Source organism: Rhea pennata, chromosome 3 (genome assembly GCF_028389875.1).
Source record: "Rhea pennata isolate bPtePen1 chromosome 3, bPtePen1.pri, whole genome shotgun sequence".
Taxonomy (NCBI): Eukaryota; Metazoa; Chordata; class Aves; order Rheiformes; family Rheidae; genus Rhea; species Rhea pennata.
In genome coordinates, this window is record NC_084665.1 from 119,869,959 (window position 1) to 119,890,358 (window position 20,400).

Below are 20,400 nucleotides of genomic sequence, written 5' to 3' on the forward strand. Positions count from 1 at the left end.
TTAATGAAAAAGTAAAATCATATTGCAGAGTGAACTGATTGTGTCAAAATAAACAAGTACACAAAATTTCTTGTGTTGTTTGTTAAACAGTTTATTGTAAAAGAGGCAACATTATTTCAGCCTCACCAGGCTTTTTTCAAGGAATATCTATATCCAGCAGCTGAAAATAAATGTGAACAGCTCCCCACATTTTCCACTCAAAAGAAGTATTATGTGAGTGAGTTCTGAAACAGTTTTTTAAATTAAGCTTTAAATTTGAGAATTCATTTAAATGAGGTCTAGGCCGTAGTCTAGGGGACTGAAGGGAAAACTCTTTCTGACTCCCATCATATTCAATGATGTTAGTGAAACTTTGACAATTAATAAAACCTATGATAATTAAAAGTTAGACAATTTGATGTGAAACCAGAAATATCACTGGAAGACAGTTGAGAAAATCCTGTATTTCAGAATCATAAATTAGCCAGGAGGAAACAAAGAGTCCATCTGAAGTTCTTGGCACAGTATTCTGAAAACAGATACATACATAGATTCATCTATTTTTAACAGAATAATGTTATTATCTTTAATTTTCCAGGAGTTGGATTTCCATATAGTGATATTCTTTTTCACTTTTTGGTATTATTTCCATAATTCTTTCTTTTTTCTTCCTTATTTTGCATGTTATTCTCCTCTTTTTCTCCCAAACTTATCTATGAATGTACTTCTATCCCAGGAAATAGCTGTGTTTTCAAGTTGTTCTTCACCTGGCTTATGAATACGACCTTTATCCTATAATCTGTTTATACTGTGTTTTCCATAGCTTTTGTGACTATTTACAATATGTATTGCACGTTATTCACTTGATCCAACACACAGTGAAATCAATGCAAAGACTTCCATTGACCTTAACAATTGTTGGATTAAGCTGTATGGTCCAAGTAAAACTACCTGGAATAAATGACACAAAAAATGTAATAAAGAATTCATTTATTGGCTTATTAAGCTTATTAAAATAACCTACTGTAGATTATTCAGTTTCCATTTACAAATTCAGATTCAACAGTATCTACCTGAAGTTCCAACATGTTGATTGCTGTTGTCTTTAAATATACTGTGGTACAAATTCCTTATTTTTCTTTTTTTGTATGTCCATTCAGGTCTTCAGGTGCTTCTGTATTTTTTCCACAATCTGCTGAACACTCAGCTGCTCAGTGGCAAGTTGTTCATCAATAAATCTTTGCATTTCTTCCCATTTCCTGGAGCCTTGCTCAATGCCTTGCTGAATCAGTGTGCGTGTTAGTTCCACTTTTTTTCTGAGTTCCTCTTTGCCTTTTTGGGGCAGTTGGTAAATGGACTCCAAATCAAATGGTTTGGGCACATCTATTCTAAGCTCTCCTTGACGAACAGCTATATATGGTTTTATGCTGTTGGCTGTTATTTGCTCAAGCCAGCGAAGAAGCTCTGAAATATATTGCAGGAATGCAGAGTAATTTTCTATAGTTAGATCAATTAATTTTTTAGCCTCACTAATTAGCTTTTCTTGGGTATGACTAAGCTGCTCATAGATCTCCTCAAGTTTTGCTTTGACTTGCCTATTATATTCATCAATTTTCTTTTTAGCAGCAGTAGACCAGTATCGAATTTTTTCCTGGGCAGCAGATGAGAGCTTCATGACCTTCTGTTTTCCTTTTCCTTCAACATCAGAAATAAAGTCATAATATTCCTGACTGTAGTTTTCTACTACTTCTCTTACTTGTTCTGTCAGGCGTGTAACGGAATCAGCAAGATCTCCAACATACTTCTTGTGCCAATCCACCAGTCTATCTATTAGATTCTTCAGCCATCCTAGTACTTTGTCTTCCACTTCATAATATTTAACTGACCATCCAAGTGTAGTTGGATCAAAATATTCCTCCCGCAATGCCTTTACGTAGAGGAGCAGCTGGTGCAACTTTTCTGAAAGCTCCTGGAATGTCTTCTGGCTAAAAACTTTCAACTGAGAAATGTATTTTTTAACATCTTCGGTCAGTGATCTCAGTTTTTGTGCATAGTCTGAAGCCATTGCGTCTTTGTACAGCTGTTGCGTTTGGACTTTGATGTCTTCAAAATTTTTGGATTGCAAGCTTCTAATCATTTCTTCTGCCTTCTGGAAAATTTGTTGCACTCTTTGCTCCAGTTGCTTAAGCTTTCCTGCAAAGTCAGCTTCCTGGAGAGTAGCAAATGTCTGCCTGATTTTTTCCTGCAGATGTTTCAGCATTTTTTTGATTTGATCAAGTACATTACGGCCTTTGAAAATTGTTTCAGAAGAAGGAACTTTGACTTCCAGCTCATTGATAGCTGCAATCAAAGCATCAAAGTACTCCTGAAGTTTTGAAAGGCATAAATCAGCAGTTTTTGCCACCTTCTCTGTAGTCATAAGGTACAATTCTTCACCAGTATACTTTTCAGACAGCCCAGGGACCTGGAATTTTGTGATCTTCAGGAATTCAATGGCTGAGTCTATCAGGTGTTTTATCCTTTTGTGGTATTCTTCTATTATGTCAATTATAGCATCCAAAAGCTTTTTTTTAATTCTTTGATAGTCAAACTGCTCAGCTTGATCTGCTGCTGTTTGATATAACTGTTTAGCTTTGACTTTCATCTCTTGGTATTTGTCAGAGGCCTCATTGGCAGCTGTGCGAAGCTGAGCATCTATTGCATCTATTTGTTTTACAGCAAATTTGTATGCTTTGTCAGCATTGTTCTGCATGATATCCTTCATCTTTAAGGTGGCAGCACTGATTTCCAGTCCCATATGCTCCTTATGATACCGATTAACACAGCTATACACTGCATTTGTCATTCTAGGTATCTTTTCTTTTAGACCCAAGAGCAAGTCTTTGGCAGCATCCTCTTTCCAGTTGAATTTCATTTGAATCAGGTCTGGTTTCTTGAAGGATATCTCACTTTTTAATATGTCAATATCCTTTTGAGGGGCAGACTGAAAATACAAAATGGGATAATCAAATTCAGCGTTATCTATAATGAATGTATTTCAATATTTGTATTTTGCATCCCTTTAATTTTATTATACCCTCAGACACATATTCTATGAATCATTTTTGTCTACTGTAGATTTGCTCCCATACTGAAATGTTATTTTGGAACAAACGTTATTCTACCAAGCTACTTTATGCCTCTCTGAACAGCAGGATCAGTACATAACTTATTCTGCTCTTTTTTTATTTGAATGCAAAGATTTTTCTTTCTTTGCCTTAAAGGCCTGTCTAAAAGACAGGCATGTAACAGATGTCTAATAAAGCATGTGAACTACTTGTGAAAATGATCCTTCTCCTTTCATTTTTGAAATTATTTAATGTGAATTTAATTCACATTATTCACATTTCTTAATATAAAAACATTAGAAGATTTCACTTAGCAATCATTTAAATCAGTGAGAATTTAGTGCGAGAGTTACAGTAATTAAGGTTCTTCAAATTAGAATCTATTAACATAAATGAATTTTCAAGTTTTCCGTTGTATACAGTGGATTATGAGTTATTTGTCATACCTAAATTAGTATAGCATCTTGGAAGCTAAGCTTTTAATTTGGAAATTATTGTACTGTGTTATATTAATGGATCCAAAAAAAGGCACTCTACAGATGGTTTGACCTCTTCCAGTGGCTCGATTCCTATAACGGCCAGTTTTAGAGTAAATGCAATTATTCTGATGGGTGTATACTGGCTTATCTAAAACTAATTTTGTACTGTTGGTTCACTTACAGTGTGTGTGTTTTCTTTATCTTTAGGAGGGGGCAAAATTAACTCTGTGGAGAAGATGAAATAGCCTCTTCACAGAGATGCTTCTTTTAGTACTGGCAAGACCAGTTTAGGAAATAAAACCTGCAATTACTCATCATATATTTTTCCTTTAGACAACAGATGCTTAAATTATTTCATAAGACAAACATACACACATTTTAAAAGGGAAACTATCCTCTGCCCACTCCGAATCTTTTTGCTTTTTATTGCTCATATCAAGCTCACCTGAGTTCGGTAGTAAAATTTCGCTTTCAGAATGTCAGTGTCCATTTCAATGAGATAGCCCAAGGTCCCAGCAGAGGGTGAAGATACTGAGAAGGATAGTCTGTTGTCAGTGCCTTTACAACGCACGTGAACATCAGTAAATGTTGGGCTGTTGATGTCTAGTGATGCACTGTTTTCCAGAATTCTAAAGTAACAACAAATAAACAGTTATTAAGGAACGCACAAGGATGGCAAAAGTCCTAAAGAAGTATACAATGAAATATGCACAAATATAACAAAATTTATGCTTTTTAATATATATATGTAAGCAAATAATGTCTTAGCCATCAAAAGAAAATGCAGGGTTTTACTGTCCACATTTCTGAAGATTTAGCCTAACACATTCAAAATTTAGGGTCACCCCCGTTTTCCTTTTTTAGTAAAACTATACTGAGATCTGTTGAGAATTTTAATTAAATTAGGATAATAAAACAAAGCCTGTAGCTGCACCATTGTTAGCTATCTATGGATTTCTACAAGCTGATTTCCAATTCTTCCATGGAAGAATTATCTAGAAGTATAGGCAGTAATCTGTATCTGCATTTGCCCTTCCTTTCACTGACTTCCGCCCCTTGGATATGGTAACACAATCCAGGTCAAAACAGTCAGTTAGATGCCCATCTCTGTAACTCTTACTACTGTCATTTGTGGAAAAAAATAAAATATTTCTTAATGACCTGTGTTGATAGAGAGCTCCAGTGAAAACTCTGTTAATGGTCAAACCTAGAATCACTCTGAGTATAAAAATCTTTGTTATATCTCAGCAGTTTTATGAAATAAGGCTGCTGAGAAAAGTTATGCTGGAAATGTGGAGGGTAAATAGCTTTCCAGCTATGTAGGGGGAGGAAAAGTCCCAGCTAATAATGGCAGGGTAGCTACACTGGGTCTTGTTGATTACAGCAAAGAACTGTGGGGTGTTAGAGTTCAAAGAAACAATACAGCATTTGCAATTTAGTCCAGGATAAATGATATTATATATCACAGATCTTTATAATCAAAAAAACTTTACCTAATTCCCCGAGCAGTAAGATCTTCCTTGTAGTTTACACTCATGTCACGATGTGAAAAGCTGCCAACTGTCTTCATGACAAACATGTCTCCTTCATATTTGTAGTTTGAAACAACTATAAAAAAGATTTCAGTTGTGTATATTTACAGAATTTATCAGCAAACAATATTAAATACCTGTCCAGCTTTATGTTAGTTGGCCAGTTGTGAGGTGTTTCAGTAGTATATGAAATTATGCATCAAGAAACTAGATGCCCATAATGTACAAAATGAAAAGAAATGGAAATATTTGTTCAGACAGTGTATTTTAGTATTCAGTTTTGCACTATATTTAGAATAACATGGATATAACATTTTGCATGCAGACCATAAATTGAGATTCTGATTTCTTGAGAGTTTATACTTGACATATATGGTTTTACTATAATTCTAAAGTCTAAAACTCAACACCATATGCTGCCATGGGACTCCTGAGTTTTCTGTGTTGAAATAATTTTCAGAATGAAACATACTTAGTTTGAAAGGAAAAAAGATGAGTATTTCTTTACCTCTAATCTGAATCTAGTGCCACTCAGTCTGCTCTCTCTCCCTCACATGAATCATCATAAGTAATGAGGGAATACTATGATTTCTGTGCAATTTAAAGAAAGAAACAGGTAGACGGAAAAGGGATTTCTTCATCTTTTCTTAGAGTATGCCATCAACTGCACATATAGCTTGCCAGTAACCTTCAGGGTGACTGCCTAAGACTCCGATTGTAGCTTTCAAAACAATGCTGTTGATGATAAAAGAGGTTCAATCTAATGTCAGCATTAAATAGGGAGCAGCACCGTCATAAGCAAACCAAATCCTAGAAAAAAATTCCGAGCAAAACACTGTATAGTATTTCCTCTAAAACTGTGTCATATAGAATTTAAGTTGTCTTACCATTCAAATCATATTCCAGGAACTGTAATGTTGAGCTGCAGGTAGAGTCAATGGACTGCTCAAAGGAGTCCTTTTTATTCATTAAGTCTGTTCTCCAGGTGGCATTGTACAAAGGTGAATCAACTTTGAAAGACCCGGTTAAGGCACCAAATGATGGGATGTAAATTCCAGCAGGCAAGGACATTTTGAGAGGGGGGATCTCAATTTTCTGTTCAGGAATTGTAATTGTAGGCAGATCAAAATCTGCAATCTTATTAGCAATTTCATCCAGGTTTATATGCAGATTGCCAAGATAAATACTCTTTGGAAGAGTGAGTTGAGACACAGTTATTTGGTATTCAGGCACTGTCACTTCAAAATATGGGATTTTATATTCTTCTACTGTAATGTAATTGGCTCCTACATTCACTTTGGGGAATCTTAGCCCTGGCAGCATGGGTAAATTCACATCAAATGGGATTGTGCTTAAAGTCTGGGGAATTTTTATGTTGTGCAAGTCAATAGTATATGATGGAATCTGGAGAGTGGTGAAAGGTACTCTAAATCCTGGAGTGCTGAGAACAGGACTTAGAGACTTTAGGTTTAACTCAGGAATACTGAAAGCAATGCCATCTGTCAGCTTATTCATAGGTATGGGGATAAAGAAACCATCTTCACTTTTTGTGTACACCAGGGATGCTGAAGTCTTTAAGTACTGTTTTCTGTCAGTGCTGGTAGTGACATCTAACTTCAAGATATCCCATAAGCTCTTCTCAGAAATGGGACACTTCAAGTTTTGGAGGAAGTCTATGTATCCTTCTAAAGATCCAGAAACATCAAACTTTGCTTTTGATTTTTCATTTGATAATTGCATATCATGACTGAGAGATAATGACTGAATTTGGCCTTCACCCTTCCAGCCAACTTTCTGGTTTTCGGTATTGATTTTCATTAAGACAACTTGATTAACTGAAGCTGTGTCCAGGAAGGAATTTGGCTGAGTAGCTTGTATCTGAAGATCTGCTGACATACTCCAAGGAGCCAGTTCTAAGGTTGCTTTGCATTTCTGACTCCCTGTAGTTGTGAAAAGAGATGTACATCTTGCATAGTTTTTCCCACTGTGCTCCCAGACTGCATAAACACGACGGGTAGATGCTTCAACTGCAAGTATTTCTTTCATTTCATTGTTCCAGAGTCCATCTACTTTGGAGTTGGCCTCAAGCTTGAGAGATGACCGAGCTCCATTAGCATTCAGATAGGTGTTTGCTTCATGGTCTACATTTCCAGAAAATGAATTTCCTGTGTAGAATACTCCATCAATATTCCCCTTTGTTGATGTTTCCACTGATATGTAAGATGTAAGGCTTTCTAAAGCAAGTTTGTGAGCAATTCCTCCCTTGGCACTGGTGCCATATTTGGGAGTATTAAAATCATACATTAATTTTAGCCCTGATGAAAGAGTAGGTTTGGACTTAGTATTTCCAGAAAGCTCTTGGCTAAAATTCATTTTTAAAATGGGTGTGTTGATACCTGCGTGTGTTGTCAATGAAGCTTCCATGTTCCTCCTTGTGAGACTAATAGTGCTGTCATGGTTTCCTCTTAGAAATTTGTTATTACTCAGGGACAATGCTGTGGCAAGTTTCAAACCCCTTTTTCTTGTCAAAATTGTTGAACCATCCAGCTTAAATTGCAGTGAATCAATGACAGAAGAAGATGAGACACTGAGTCGCCCAGCAATATCTGACTGATTGAACAGTCCAGCATTTGCAGTCAAAGTGATCACACTGGATTTAAATGAGAAGTCATAAGTGATGTTCCCCATGGCAGGAATTAATATGTGATTTGATGGGCTGTTGATTCTGAATCTAGGAAGCTTAAGAGTGCGTAGATCCTGTGGGACATGAAGGACTGGAAGCTCCAGAGATGGTAAGACTAGTGTGTAAGAAGGTACTGAAAAGCCAATAAATGGGACTGTGAATCCTGTTGTGCTTATTTCTTTGGGGAGCATGTAACCAAAGGCTGGCATCTCAGCAGTAAAAGGAGAAACCTCAATATTCACAATGGGAATGGTGTATCCTGGAATTCTGAAGATGCGAGGTAGTTTGTTCAGTGATGTTTGTACTTTGTATTTGTCAAATTTTGTTTTAGCTTCGTTATATGATTTTGTGAGAAAATCTAAAGCAGCATTTCTTCCTTTCTCAAAATGCTTGTTGAAGAAAATTATATATTTATTAAGGACTTCATGCACTGTTGCCAAGGGAAGTGGGATCAAGTGCATGTCTTTGTTTTTTTCATATTGAACATTCAAATTTAAATCGAATGATTGTCTTGTAGTCTTCAATAACTCCTTCAGGCCTACCTGTTCCCACAGGGAATAATCTTTCAGTTGAGGAGTTTTGATTTTAGTATAAGGAACATGAAGCTGAGGAATGCTTAGAGGAATATTTAGGAAGTCCAAGTTGGCATCTCCACTCATTTCAATGTGAGCTTCAATTCTGTCATCATTATTGCCAGCAGACATATTATGGGAATATCTGTATTGATTGAACCTGCCAGTAGCTTGCCAGCTGACCTGCTGAATAGAGGAACTGAGTGCAAGACCATAGTTATTCAGGAAGTCAATTTTACCAGTCAGTTTCATTGGGAAGCTGATTTTCACGTTTCCATCATTGTTTGTTAATAGACGAATTTCAAAAGGGTGGGCCAAGAAGAAAATCTCGTTATTCACAGTTCCAGTAATCCGTCCATTAAGCCGAGCATTGTGAGAGCCTGTTAATTCTACTTTCATGCCTCCAAGCTGTCCTGTGCCTTTTACGTTCAGAACGCTACGTCCCACGGGCTGTGACTCTATTTCAGACTGAATCTGAAATGTTGCATAATTTAGGAAACCACATTCATATTTCATAGCTTGGTTGACTTTCAGATACTTATCATTTATTCTGTTGTCAGCAGAAAATATAATAATGGGGCCCTCAACCCTGAAAGTGGCATGTGAATCATGAGTCCCTTCATCAGAGAAATTAGGATAAGCCCATTTCCAGTTTCCTTTACCAGTGGAGGTAAATGATATGTGTCCGGCTTCTAGCTCTGTTGTCATGTTATTGATCAGATCAGCCTGACTGGAGAAGGCAGCTTGTGGAATATTCAGTCTGTGGGAATATGTCGTTCCACTCTGCATCCAAATTTTTCTTTGCAGCTTAACTGTTAAATTATTCTGTACTTCAATTGAATTTTTTGTTGTATATAAGTTTGCTCTTGTTTCAGCTTCACCTTCTATGGAAGTCCCTAAAAATACCACTTCGTTGGTGTGATCAACTTTAAGAAATCTGTGATTGACCTTCATGGAATTTTTTAGATTCAGCTGCTTCATCTCAGGGGCTGAGAGACGTGAATCTGCAATAACACTAAAAACTAGGAAATCTAAATTGGATGTTGTTTGAGCTGAAACAGACGTCACAAATTCTGGACTGTTTGCAGAAGCTGTAGTGTTATGAAATTCAGCTTGTGTAGATAGTGTAAAGAATGGAGAGGTAACTCTGAAAGCACCAGACAATTTGCCAAATGTAGGGAAAGTTGCAGTATGTGGGATACGTGGAAGTTGGAACTCTGGTATCTTCATGTCAGGAATCTGGAGCTCATTTAGATTTAGCTTAGGAACTAATAATTCCGGTATTTCAAACTGAGGCATTTTTAGTTCTGGGAAAGAAATGTCAAGAAAAGGCATATCTCTCATCTTCATATCTTTAAAATACACATCAGTTGCTGGCAGCTGAAATTCACCAGACATGAGTTGGTCTATTATTTGCAAAACCTGAAGTTTAATCTTCTGCAGGTCAATTGTATAGGAAGGAACTTCAAAGGTATTCAGAATAGTAAATGTTGGGGTAGTAAATTTCGTTGGGATTTTTATGTCCTTTAGTTTCTTAATGTTGATCTCATAGGAGGGTATATGCAGATCAGTCAGCGGGACAATGAAATCTGGTGTTTGAAATGTTGCTTCCCTCAGAGCTCGCAGACTAACCTCAAAGGCCGGTATAGTGACTATAGCAGTTCTGATTTCAGGGACTTTAAATCCTGATTCAACAAACTGGTTTAAATTTTCAGCCCAATTTTTGATACCATACTCTTCAGCCAAAGTAACAATCTTCTTAAAAGCAATATTCCACTGGTCAGAAATGTATATGACAACAGAATTGTAGAACTGGCTTATCTTCTGAAGATACCACTGGAATTCTTTGGAAATATCCATTTCAGAAATCCTCTCTCGCAGATCTTCCAAGTATTCATTTATCTTGGCTTTTAGATTAGCAAATGTTGTTGAATTTATGAGGTCCTTGAGCCAGTTAATTATTGCAGCAAGCTTGGTATCCCTGAGTTGTTCTATGTATTTTGAAATCACAGCACTAACATCTCTGATATACTGTTTCAGTGCTTCAGCTTTCTGTGGAAGTTCTAGATTTCTGAGTTCCTCATTTATTTTCTGAGTCAGTTCTCGGATTTTGTTATTTGTGTCATCAACAAACTGGTTATAGTCAAAAGACTTGAGATTTTTTATAATCATATCAAGGAACTTGTTGATTTCCTTTATCATCATTTCATAATCAAATGTTTGCACTTTCTTAACAGCATCATCAATAAAAGTAACAATCTTATCAAAGCACGATTTCATATCAATTTTTTTCAGGTAGGAGGTTAGTTTCTGGACAGTCTCTTTTATTTTGTACTGGTTAAGTAGTTCCACCATCCTATCCATTAAAAAATATACTTGCTTATCAATTTCATATTTTACAATCAGTTTGTGCATGTGACCTCGGAAAGCACTGATCTTCTCAGACACTTCATAATCTTCCATCCAGTTTAGAATAAAGTCTTTGATTTGTTCAAGAACTTCATTCAATTTTTTAATTGGTAATGAACGCTTCAATTTTTCTAAAGCTTCTTTAACATCAATCATTTTAATCTGCTGTTTCAAATTTTCTACACTACGTCTGACATCAATATTCTGAATTTGAATCTTCAGTTGTTCTAGCTTCTCTTGTATCCAAGCTGTGATCTTGTACTTATCATCTACATTTTTAATCCACGCCAGAGTGCTGCTTCCAATTTCACTAGGGTAATACTGGTGAAAAAAATTTTGTAATTTCTGAATTGTATCAACTACAGTTGTTCTTATCTTATACTTGTTATCTAGAGCTGTCACTTTTTCAACAATTTGGTCAAGAAGCTGTGCAATAAGTGCTTTAACATCATACTGCTCATAATTATCTTTGATGTATTGCTCAAGTTGTATCAGATAGGCCTGAAATTGAGACAGTATTTCTTGAATATTGATCATGGCTTTTTCCAGTGTAATTTGGAGATCATCAGCTGTTATGCTATAGTCTCTTGTGAAAGCAATCAAATTATTTTTCATGCTGCTAACTCTGCCCTTCATATCCAGTTTGTCCATGTAGTCATTGACATGCTGTGGCAGCTTATCCAAAGTTGCCTTGTACTTTCTAATATGCTGATCTATGTTAATATTTTTCAGGTACCTTTGTATGGCCTGTAGTGTGGATAGAATGGTGCCTCTGATTTGTTCAAAATAAACTGGTAAGTGTTCCAAGAATGGCAGGTTGATAACATGCATGTCTTTATTTTTGTCATACTTCACAGAGCCGGAGATGCTGAATTCCTGAGGCTCTGACAAACTGCCCCTGAGTCCTAACACATCAATTAAATTAATTGCTTCAGATGTGAATGGCATTGTGATTGATGAATCCATTAGAGAGAGATCTGCCAAAGCTCTTCCACTAAGTTCCACACCAGTCTTTTCTGCATTGTTGTAAGCACTGAGATCTTGTGAATATACATTATTGTTCAACTGACTCTTCAGTTTCCAAGCACTTGACTGCTCTGATGGAGTAAAAAGCATATGGACTTTATTATCAAGCAGTGTAGTGTACCTTTCTTTAGACTTCAAGCTATGTACGGTAGATCCTTTGTAATCATGGGAGAAAGTGAAAGCAAGAGGCTCTGCTTTGAACATGAATTTGCTGTAAAGGTCTCCAGTGTGTTCACCCATAGCAATTAACTTTCCATTTCCACTAGTATGTATATCAGCAGTCATAGTAAATGGGGCCATGGTGGAACGTAAAGCATTGCTGAAACGGAGAGATTTGGAATCACAATTTGTGTTGATAGTAATTGAGGAAGCAAGTCCTGCCACATTCAGATTAACTCTGTGACTCACTGCTGTACCTTGAACATTTGCAACCGTATCTGTTTTAAAGTTTGCAGTTAAATCAGCATATGTAATAGTGTAGGTATGCCTTATTTCATCTGCTCCATAGGCTCCTCTCACATTGCCACCCAAATTCAGCTTCAGAGGCTCAAGAAGTAATTCTGCTTTGTTGGTAACTTCAGTTCTAGTGTATTTAATATTATTGCTCAGCTTAGCTGTAAGTGATCTAGGTTGTAGTTGTAGGTCAAAAGCATGCTTGTGGAACTTGTCAGAGCTAAAGCTGTTGTCCAATTTTGAGGCAAATATTAAGGATAAGCCAGGAATATTCAAGTCATTTGTGTACTCCAGCTTAATTTCTTTGAATGATCCTTGCAAGTTATTTGAAAACTTGAGTCCTTCTGTATTAACTCTGAAGTTTAAAACATGTTTGTTGTCCATACCCAGAATTGTACTCTGATATTCACTTCCCAGTGTTATTTCTACTAAGCTCACTCTTCCACCTAGATTGAATTTTGCATTGTTTTTACCATAGCGTCCAGAAGAGGATAGTGACATGGAACCTCCAGAAGTATCAAGTTTGGCATTCATTTCACTCTGCATTGTCAGTGGACTAAATTGCACATTTGTGGTTGCACTGCTGGCTAGACCATATTGGTTAATATTCAGCGAGGACTTATGGGCAGCTCGATTCTTTTGATCAGTCATAGAAATATCAGTGTTGAAAACGAGATCCTGGGAATTGAGAGAACCTGCAAATAAGGCATAATATTGGGTTTGCTTGTAAGTGGCTTGGTACTCAGAACGAAGTGCAGCTGTCTTCTTTGACAAAATTAGCTCAAGCTTATTGACACCTGCAAGGTTTCGATACCTCCCATTTGTTTCAGATATCATTTTCAGCTGGCTGTTTTCATATCTCAGTGAAGCTGTGTTCCTTAATAGTCCACTCTGTACATCAGAGACTGAAGTAATGGAAAGTACATCATCACTGTATCTGCCAGATACCTGATTAGTAGCCTGAAGGTAAGAAGAATCCAACTTCATATTTGATTTCCCTTCTAAAATCCGTCTCTTTTCATTGTATGAGCTTGACAGAGTGTAAATACTTCTTGCAAAGATAGATGCCACTTCCAGTTGGCCTTCCATCTTGACATTATTGATATTCACATTATTTGTCTTCTCAGAAACAATATCAGTGGAAAATGAAAGCTGAGGACCCAGGGTACTGGACGCCATAAGTGATACTGTGCAGTTTGCAGTGGAACTAGGTTCATAACTCTTTGTCCCGGTCAACTTAAAAATTGATGTTAATAGTATGTGTTTCAGGTGATTTTCATAAGCATAGATAAAACCAATCCTATTATAAGATGCTTCTCCAGAACCTGAAATAGGAAAAAGGAGACAACAGGTAAATATATACATTTTGTCTTTAAAACTGGCTGATGCCACTAAGCTTTTATTTTACTGCTTGAATTTTATTAGTGTTACTACACCATTTTGCCTTAAAGGTGAAAAACCTCCTGGTAAATTCAAAATATTTCTGCAAAAACTGTTATCATTTTGATATTTGAGGCTAAACTTTCAAAAAAAATTAAATCTCTACATTTCTGTATTAAGTATACTTATGTGAGATGATGCATTATGCCATTAAATTACAGGATGGATGCTCAAGAATTACCCAAACTAAAGTGTAACTAACATTCCTTTATTTAACTCTTGTTTTTATTATATGTCTTTGTTAACTTCATTTATGGTATGGAGTTTGAAAGAGACTAAATGAGTTTGTTTCTCCTTTCTCATTGCAATTTGAGAGGAGCTACCTTAAAAATACCTACTTTAAGACCTACTCAGTCTGTGTGTGGAATAACTACTACGTTGTTATGGCCATATATAAAGAATAAACAAATATACATTTTTATAGAGAGAGAGAGAGAAAGAAAGAAACAAATTGCAGACAGACATGCCTGGTTTTGAAAACACGTGACTTGTTAGGTACACAACTGTTTATAGGATTCGGCCTTCAGCCCTGAAGGACCTTGTCCTCAGCAAGGAGTATCTTGGAATATAAACCTTAAAAGTCTTTATTGAACTACCTGATTCCATCTTTACTGCTTAAATAAATGGATTTACAAACTAACTTCAAAAAAAGGGGGTGATTTCAGATTATAAACTCTGTTCTTTAAATAAGCAATATGAAAATGGATGTGCTGTATCTGATGCATGTAAAATAAAATAGTTGTGCCAGCATTACAATATCAACACATGTTCTTACCTTTTACATTGTAAGAAAGCAGCTCAAAAACTGAATCAGCGTTCATGGTATAAGTAGTTTTTATGCTGGATGCTTTCTCTGTGTTGCTGTTAGCCAAAGTGTATGCTGCTGTCCAGTTGTAATAGTTGCTGTGCACATTAGTAGAGACCTCTAAAGTGCCAAGCAAAGGCACATGAAGTGGATAGGAGTCTGGAACAGTAAATGGAGGGATTCTGTATTCCTGTGATGGTACATTTATTCCCATTGACTCTACTACCAGAGGCGGTGTTTTAACAGTTTGTGGCACCTTTATGTCATAGGATGATCTTCCACCAAATGGTAATGGAATATTAATTAGAAAACTGTTTTTATTCCAAATGTATCTGATCCGGCCATCACTAGAAAACAAAAGCGACTCCATTGAACAGTCTATATAAAAGTCCATATTACATAAAAGTCCATATTACACACAAAGAAATTCCTGTTATTCCATAAAACTGAACTTATACCAATATCCTTCACAGGCTTATAACAATGTCCTGACTTTAGTTATAGAGAAAAATATAAAGATGATTTATTCTTATCTCAGCACTTTTGAAGCATTTGTCTATCAGAATTTACTGCAAGCACTTTGGATATTGGTGAATACTGTTAACTTTCCCCTTATTTCACAGTCAGGAAGACTGAGAGGGCAAATAATCCAAAAACGGACTATTTAGGTTAAATCTTACATTAGAATTCAAAGTTTCTTGATTCTTTGTCTAGAGTTACTAACCATAACTCATTAGTGGAGGGAGAGTGTCATCATTTTTCTGCAAGGGGCTAAACACAAGACTCATGAATCTTGTGCTTGGTTTTTCTATCCCGAGAATCCAAATCTGCTTTATGAACATTCATGAACAGGTGTATTGGCATGAAAACAGTCCTCTACATTAAGGAAATTAAAAGAAAATAGATGACATACAGGAAAGAATAATTCCTCTAAAAGCACTGCCATGATTCTGCAATGTGTTATGCTGAATACCAGAGAAAGGCAAATTTTCTTAATATTAGTATTAGGATGAAATATTATATGATGTACATGTAACTTATAAATATTGATGTTTATTAATGTATATTATATTTATAGTATGCATATTTATAAGTGTTGTATTTTTATACAAATATTCGAAAAGTCTATTAATATTAGATATTGTTGTAAGAACCTAAATTATCAAGAATTTTTCTTTCTGATGATGTATTTCAAAAGTTTCATGCAAATATTCCGTGCTTCATTTATTCTGAATAAAAATAAATAAAAATCTAACCATTCAACCAGAAGCTAGGACTCGTACAAATGGATTGACAGATGAAAAGTTTGTATGGAAAAGTATGATTATGAAAAGATAAACAGGAGGAAGCTCTGTCTCAAATTGTGCAAAAACAATATGCTGGCAAGATGCTTTTGTTGTTTGTCTAACTGGTCTTTTATAATACACGTTTTTTTACAAGTAGAGTTACATTTTTAAGAAGAAAATTAAGTAAATAAATTTAAAAATAAATTTTAAAAATCAGTTCCATTCCGGTAGGATGGAGTAGAACAGCAGACATTCTTTTTATTATTATTCTAATGTGCATTGTTTGTCAGGAACACTACAAAAGTAAAGAAGATATGTGTCATTATCATATTGTTTCTTACTACTACAGTGAAAGACAGTACATGGAAAAACAGTGGTAGGAGAGAGAAAATACCAAATTCTTTTCTTTTCTTTTTTTTTTTTCCCTGTAATCCAGTCTTTAGAAGCTTCTTTGCTCCTTTCATTTACATTAATTTCAGTCCTCTAGTCCATGAGAAAACTATACAAATATGTTTCTGTATACTACCATTGTAGCTGTGGGAGCACTCTAAAGATATTACCAAGTAATAATTTTCTTTGAATTCTTATGCATAGGCAGAGCATCAATGTGATAAGAACACTAGTTATCAAGAGCATCAAGTTACGACCAGTAAGGAGAGCAACATCTAGGCAGGTACTAAAGCATTTTAAAGTATAGATCCACTCTGGCTGATTTATAGTTTAATTTCCTAGAGACAGAAGGAATACACTATTTATCTGCCTCTGTCTCTTTTTCCTGGTAAACCTTATTCCCTACAGATTTTTAACATTTTGGACGACTTCTATCAAATTTGACAGAAGGGTAAGAGCCTCAAAGGTAATTAGACTCATACAAGTTCTGTGAAACTTTGTAGAAGGTGGAGGAGATTGACTCAAGATAATGCAAGTGTCTGGTCCATACGTGTGCAACTTGTGAGCTAAGCATGGCATGCATTGCCTCTGACCAAATGACAGCTGGAGAAGGAAGAGAATGGAGTCAAAGTCTGCTGTATTGGTGAAGGTTAACCAGTATTTGTAGAGGAATGGGAAGAACTGTCCAATAGGACTGTACAAGAAAAAGTGGAATAGAGATAGGGTTATGACCCCAAAAAAAGGGGTCTGTATGAATGCAGGACACAAATCTATGTGAAATTTAGACTTCAGTAGTTCTGTGCCTCATGGAAAGACTGTTGAATGCTGTATTTTTGTCACTTCTCATTGCATCACGCAGTACTTGAAGACACGTTCATATGCTGCAGGAGTGATTGCTGTAAAATCAATTCTGTCTTATTTAGTATCATACATAGTATCTGTCCTACCTAGTATCATTACCACTACATAATTTTTTCTCTCTGGTTTATAAAATAACCTAAAATTGTTGTAAACAATTGCATAAAATTAGAATCATAGCAACGAATTTTAAGAACAAACACAAATAAAATAATACAAAAACATGAACAAATATCGATTTTCAGTTCCCTGTGCAACTATACTCATTTATCTCCCTACCTTTTCAGGAAAAGTTCTTCGGGAATGGTGATAACAGGTAGGTTCATTTTCTGAATGGTCAATTCCTGTAGTCCACTTAGTTTGTCTTGTAGAGTCTGAGCATAGGGGACATCTTTTGATGCCTTTTGCAGCCAGGTGTTGGTTGCCTGCAATGAAAAAGTAAGTTTTTTCTAAGTAAAGGGACAAATAACAAGCAAATGTTAAATCATAGGTTTTAGGACTTTCCAACAGATTTTAAGTTATATAACAATCATCTGAAAGCAGGTGCAACCATCCATACACACAGCACTAGGCATCTCATAAAGTGGCTGGCTGCATCAAAGTAGAAAATATAAACTGCATTCAATCTCACTGTTTTTACACATCATGCCCATAAAGTTCACTTTGGCATTCTGGAGGGAGAAAAGAATTCATCAGGGCTATGTGGTCAAGCTGTATTATCTACTGTAAGTTGAAACATACCACAACAAATTGTGATACGATATGTCGCAGTGTCATATCTGTGTGAGCTACTTTCCGATCCAGCAGTTCATTGGCGTGCTTCTCTAAAGTTTTGGGGTAGTCTGAAAAATCAGCTGTGAAGCCAGAAGACATTTTTTTCACGGCAGCACTTGTTCCTGAATTCCACTCTAGCTCAACTTTCTCAGAATCTGAAAATTATGAATTTAAAAGAAGAAAATGGTAAATATTAGAAATATTCTTGTTATACTTAAAGATATATTATAAACTAACGGAACAAGCTGTTTAAATTAATAGGTTTTTACACATAGATTATGTTTTTGCCCTTACCATATCTGAAAACAACTCTTCCTGAAACTGAGTTCCCATGAGATGTTGCAGCTGAGTTCATCTGAAGATATCCTTTGGTTGGTGAATAATTAACCAGTGCTTCAGTTCTAAGTTCAGTTTGCAGGCGAGGAATAGAAATGGTGCCTCTTAGCATTGCCTCTTCTATTCCAGCATATCTATGAAAGTGAAAAGTCAGTATGCACACAATGCATTTCATTTCAATCTTTTATTTGTGTTTCAGGAGCAATTTCAGCATTTAAATCCAAAGTAAGAGCATAACAGGTGGTGTAAAAAAATGGAATGAAACAAATTCGTAGGATTCCTTCTGATTCAGTGAATGTTTTCAGATCCTGCTGGTTACTCTGGGAAATCTAAGGTAAATTGTTTAAATGCTGCTGTGCGGAAACACCCCATAATAATCCAGTATTAATTCTATAACATTGAAACAGATGGAAATATCTACTTGTCTTGGTACATTTGTACTTGAACCAAATCCTTATCTCCTTACTTGAGCCACATCCTCTACTAAGAATATGAAGCACAATCATTTATCAAATAGAAACAAAACACTTGACAAAACATATTATGCGATTGGAGCTCATTTTCCTTTATTCGCACTTATATCTCTGTAATTTTGAGTTGAGCAAAATTCTAATATTATGTTAGTGTAAATGTAAGGCAATTGAGGTCCTTGACATCTGTCCAAAGCTCCCACTGATATCAGAGGCAATTCTGCATGAACAGCAAAGACAAAGACTCCCTGGGGCACCATCGGGATCACAGAATTCCATGGAAGATTGAGGTTTATTAAAGAACGTGATCAGCTCATTTCACCATAGGTTTGTGAGGCAGACAATTTTAGAAACCCTGGAAGGCTGAACATTTTTGTTAGCTCCCCTGTAGATGTTCCCGGAAATATTCCCATCATGAAGCGTGGGAACTTTTACAGGAAGCTCTCAGTTACTTTTCATTTTGTTGTTTATTGAGTGTCACTAGATTTCTTCATGGGGAGACGTAATAACTTTTTTAGAGCTGAATATATCCAATAAAAGATGATACCTTTCTCAACAAACCATGCTTTGTTTATATTCTTGAACTATCACACCTGCAATAACACTACTACAGTGTCATTCTTGCAGTTATCTATGTGCAAACATCGAAGAACTACCTCAGTGATCTTGTAACACAAATTATATATAGGCTGAATTGTTATAGATTACATATATTTACTTTAAAATTAATCATTATATTTTTATATATATATATATATATAATGTATTCTTAGTGGATTACAAATAGAATGCTTCAAGTGTTTTTGAAAGAGGATTTGAACGATAAGTTTATATATGTATGTATATTATGTGATTTCTCCAAAACAGAATATTATTCCCCTAAATTTTCTACCTTTAAGAAGACCTTCAGCTATCTTATTCAATGGTATATGGAAAAGCTTAAGTGGTTTTCTCAGTTACCTTATTTGGCCAGTAAGAGTAACTTCAGAAATCTTCTTGTTGTTAAAGTCTAAGATTAAGGTATACGCTTTCTTCCCAGAAACAGATTCATCAGTAATTCTGAAGTTTGTGCCAAAGTCAACATCAATATCTGGAATGCGGACATCACTGGTCAAAATTTTCCTGTCTCTGTTGTAGCTGAAGGTCAACGTGGCCTCGTGCTTCTTCACACCTGAAAAAAAAAATACATTAGTTATTCACAATTATAGTGTTTTTTTGACTTTTCTAAAAAGGAAAATTAAAAAAAAATCATCCTGAAAATATAAAGTATCATTCTTCCCTCTTGGTACACAGTATAACCATATTTCACCAGAAATACCATTTTTCTCTTGCTTACATAGAATCCATTATTTTTTTCCTTTTCGTTGCTTTCATTCACTGATATTACTGTTTCATTTAAAACATGGATTGGAACTGCATACATGAAATGAGTGAAAGCGTCGGCAAATTTGGGTGAAACGGTATTCTATTTTATATTATAAATAATTCTATTATGATTTATTAATTAAAAAAAATTCCACTTCAATGTAATTCAAAACTGAGCTAAATCATATTGCTTTCAGATTCTTACCTTCTGCCTGGACAGCAAACTTTAAGGTGTCTAACAGGTCATTTCCCTCTCTCTGCAGGTTATAGTTAGCACTTGCAGAGTATTCCTTCACTTCTCCTGTGGAAACTATTTCAACTTCAAAGCTAGAGAAGGAGTAAATAAACCTCATGTAAATAATTAATTTGGTTATTACAGACAGGAAAAATCATACAGTTCTCACTAGCTCTCTTTCTGAGTTGCTCCTGCTAACCT

The 20,400-nt window shown here is 35.6% G+C and overlaps 1 protein-coding gene across 1 annotated transcript in view; it reads right to left on the minus strand.

Annotated features, from left to right (window-relative positions):
• Positions 1–1,135: 1,135 nt before the first annotated feature.
• Positions 1,136–20,400, minus strand: part of APOB (apolipoprotein B) — a 37,071-nt gene continuing 17,806 nt past the window's right edge. The window contains exons 20-29 of the mRNA XM_062571183.1: positions 20,170–20,291; positions 19,560–19,770; positions 18,088–18,263; positions 17,761–17,948; positions 17,299–17,444; positions 14,456–14,832; positions 5,985–13,565; positions 5,059–5,173; positions 4,011–4,194; positions 1,136–2,962 (exon numbers count right to left, since the gene is read on the minus strand). Coding sequence (XP_062427167.1) covers positions 1,136–2,962; positions 4,011–4,194; positions 5,059–5,173; positions 5,985–13,565; positions 14,456–14,832; positions 17,299–17,444; positions 17,761–17,948; positions 18,088–18,263; positions 19,560–19,770; positions 20,170–20,291 — 10,927 coding nt within the window. The remainder of the gene's footprint in view (positions 2,963–4,010; positions 4,195–5,058; positions 5,174–5,984; positions 13,566–14,455; positions 14,833–17,298; positions 17,445–17,760; positions 17,949–18,087; positions 18,264–19,559; positions 19,771–20,169; positions 20,292–20,400) is intronic.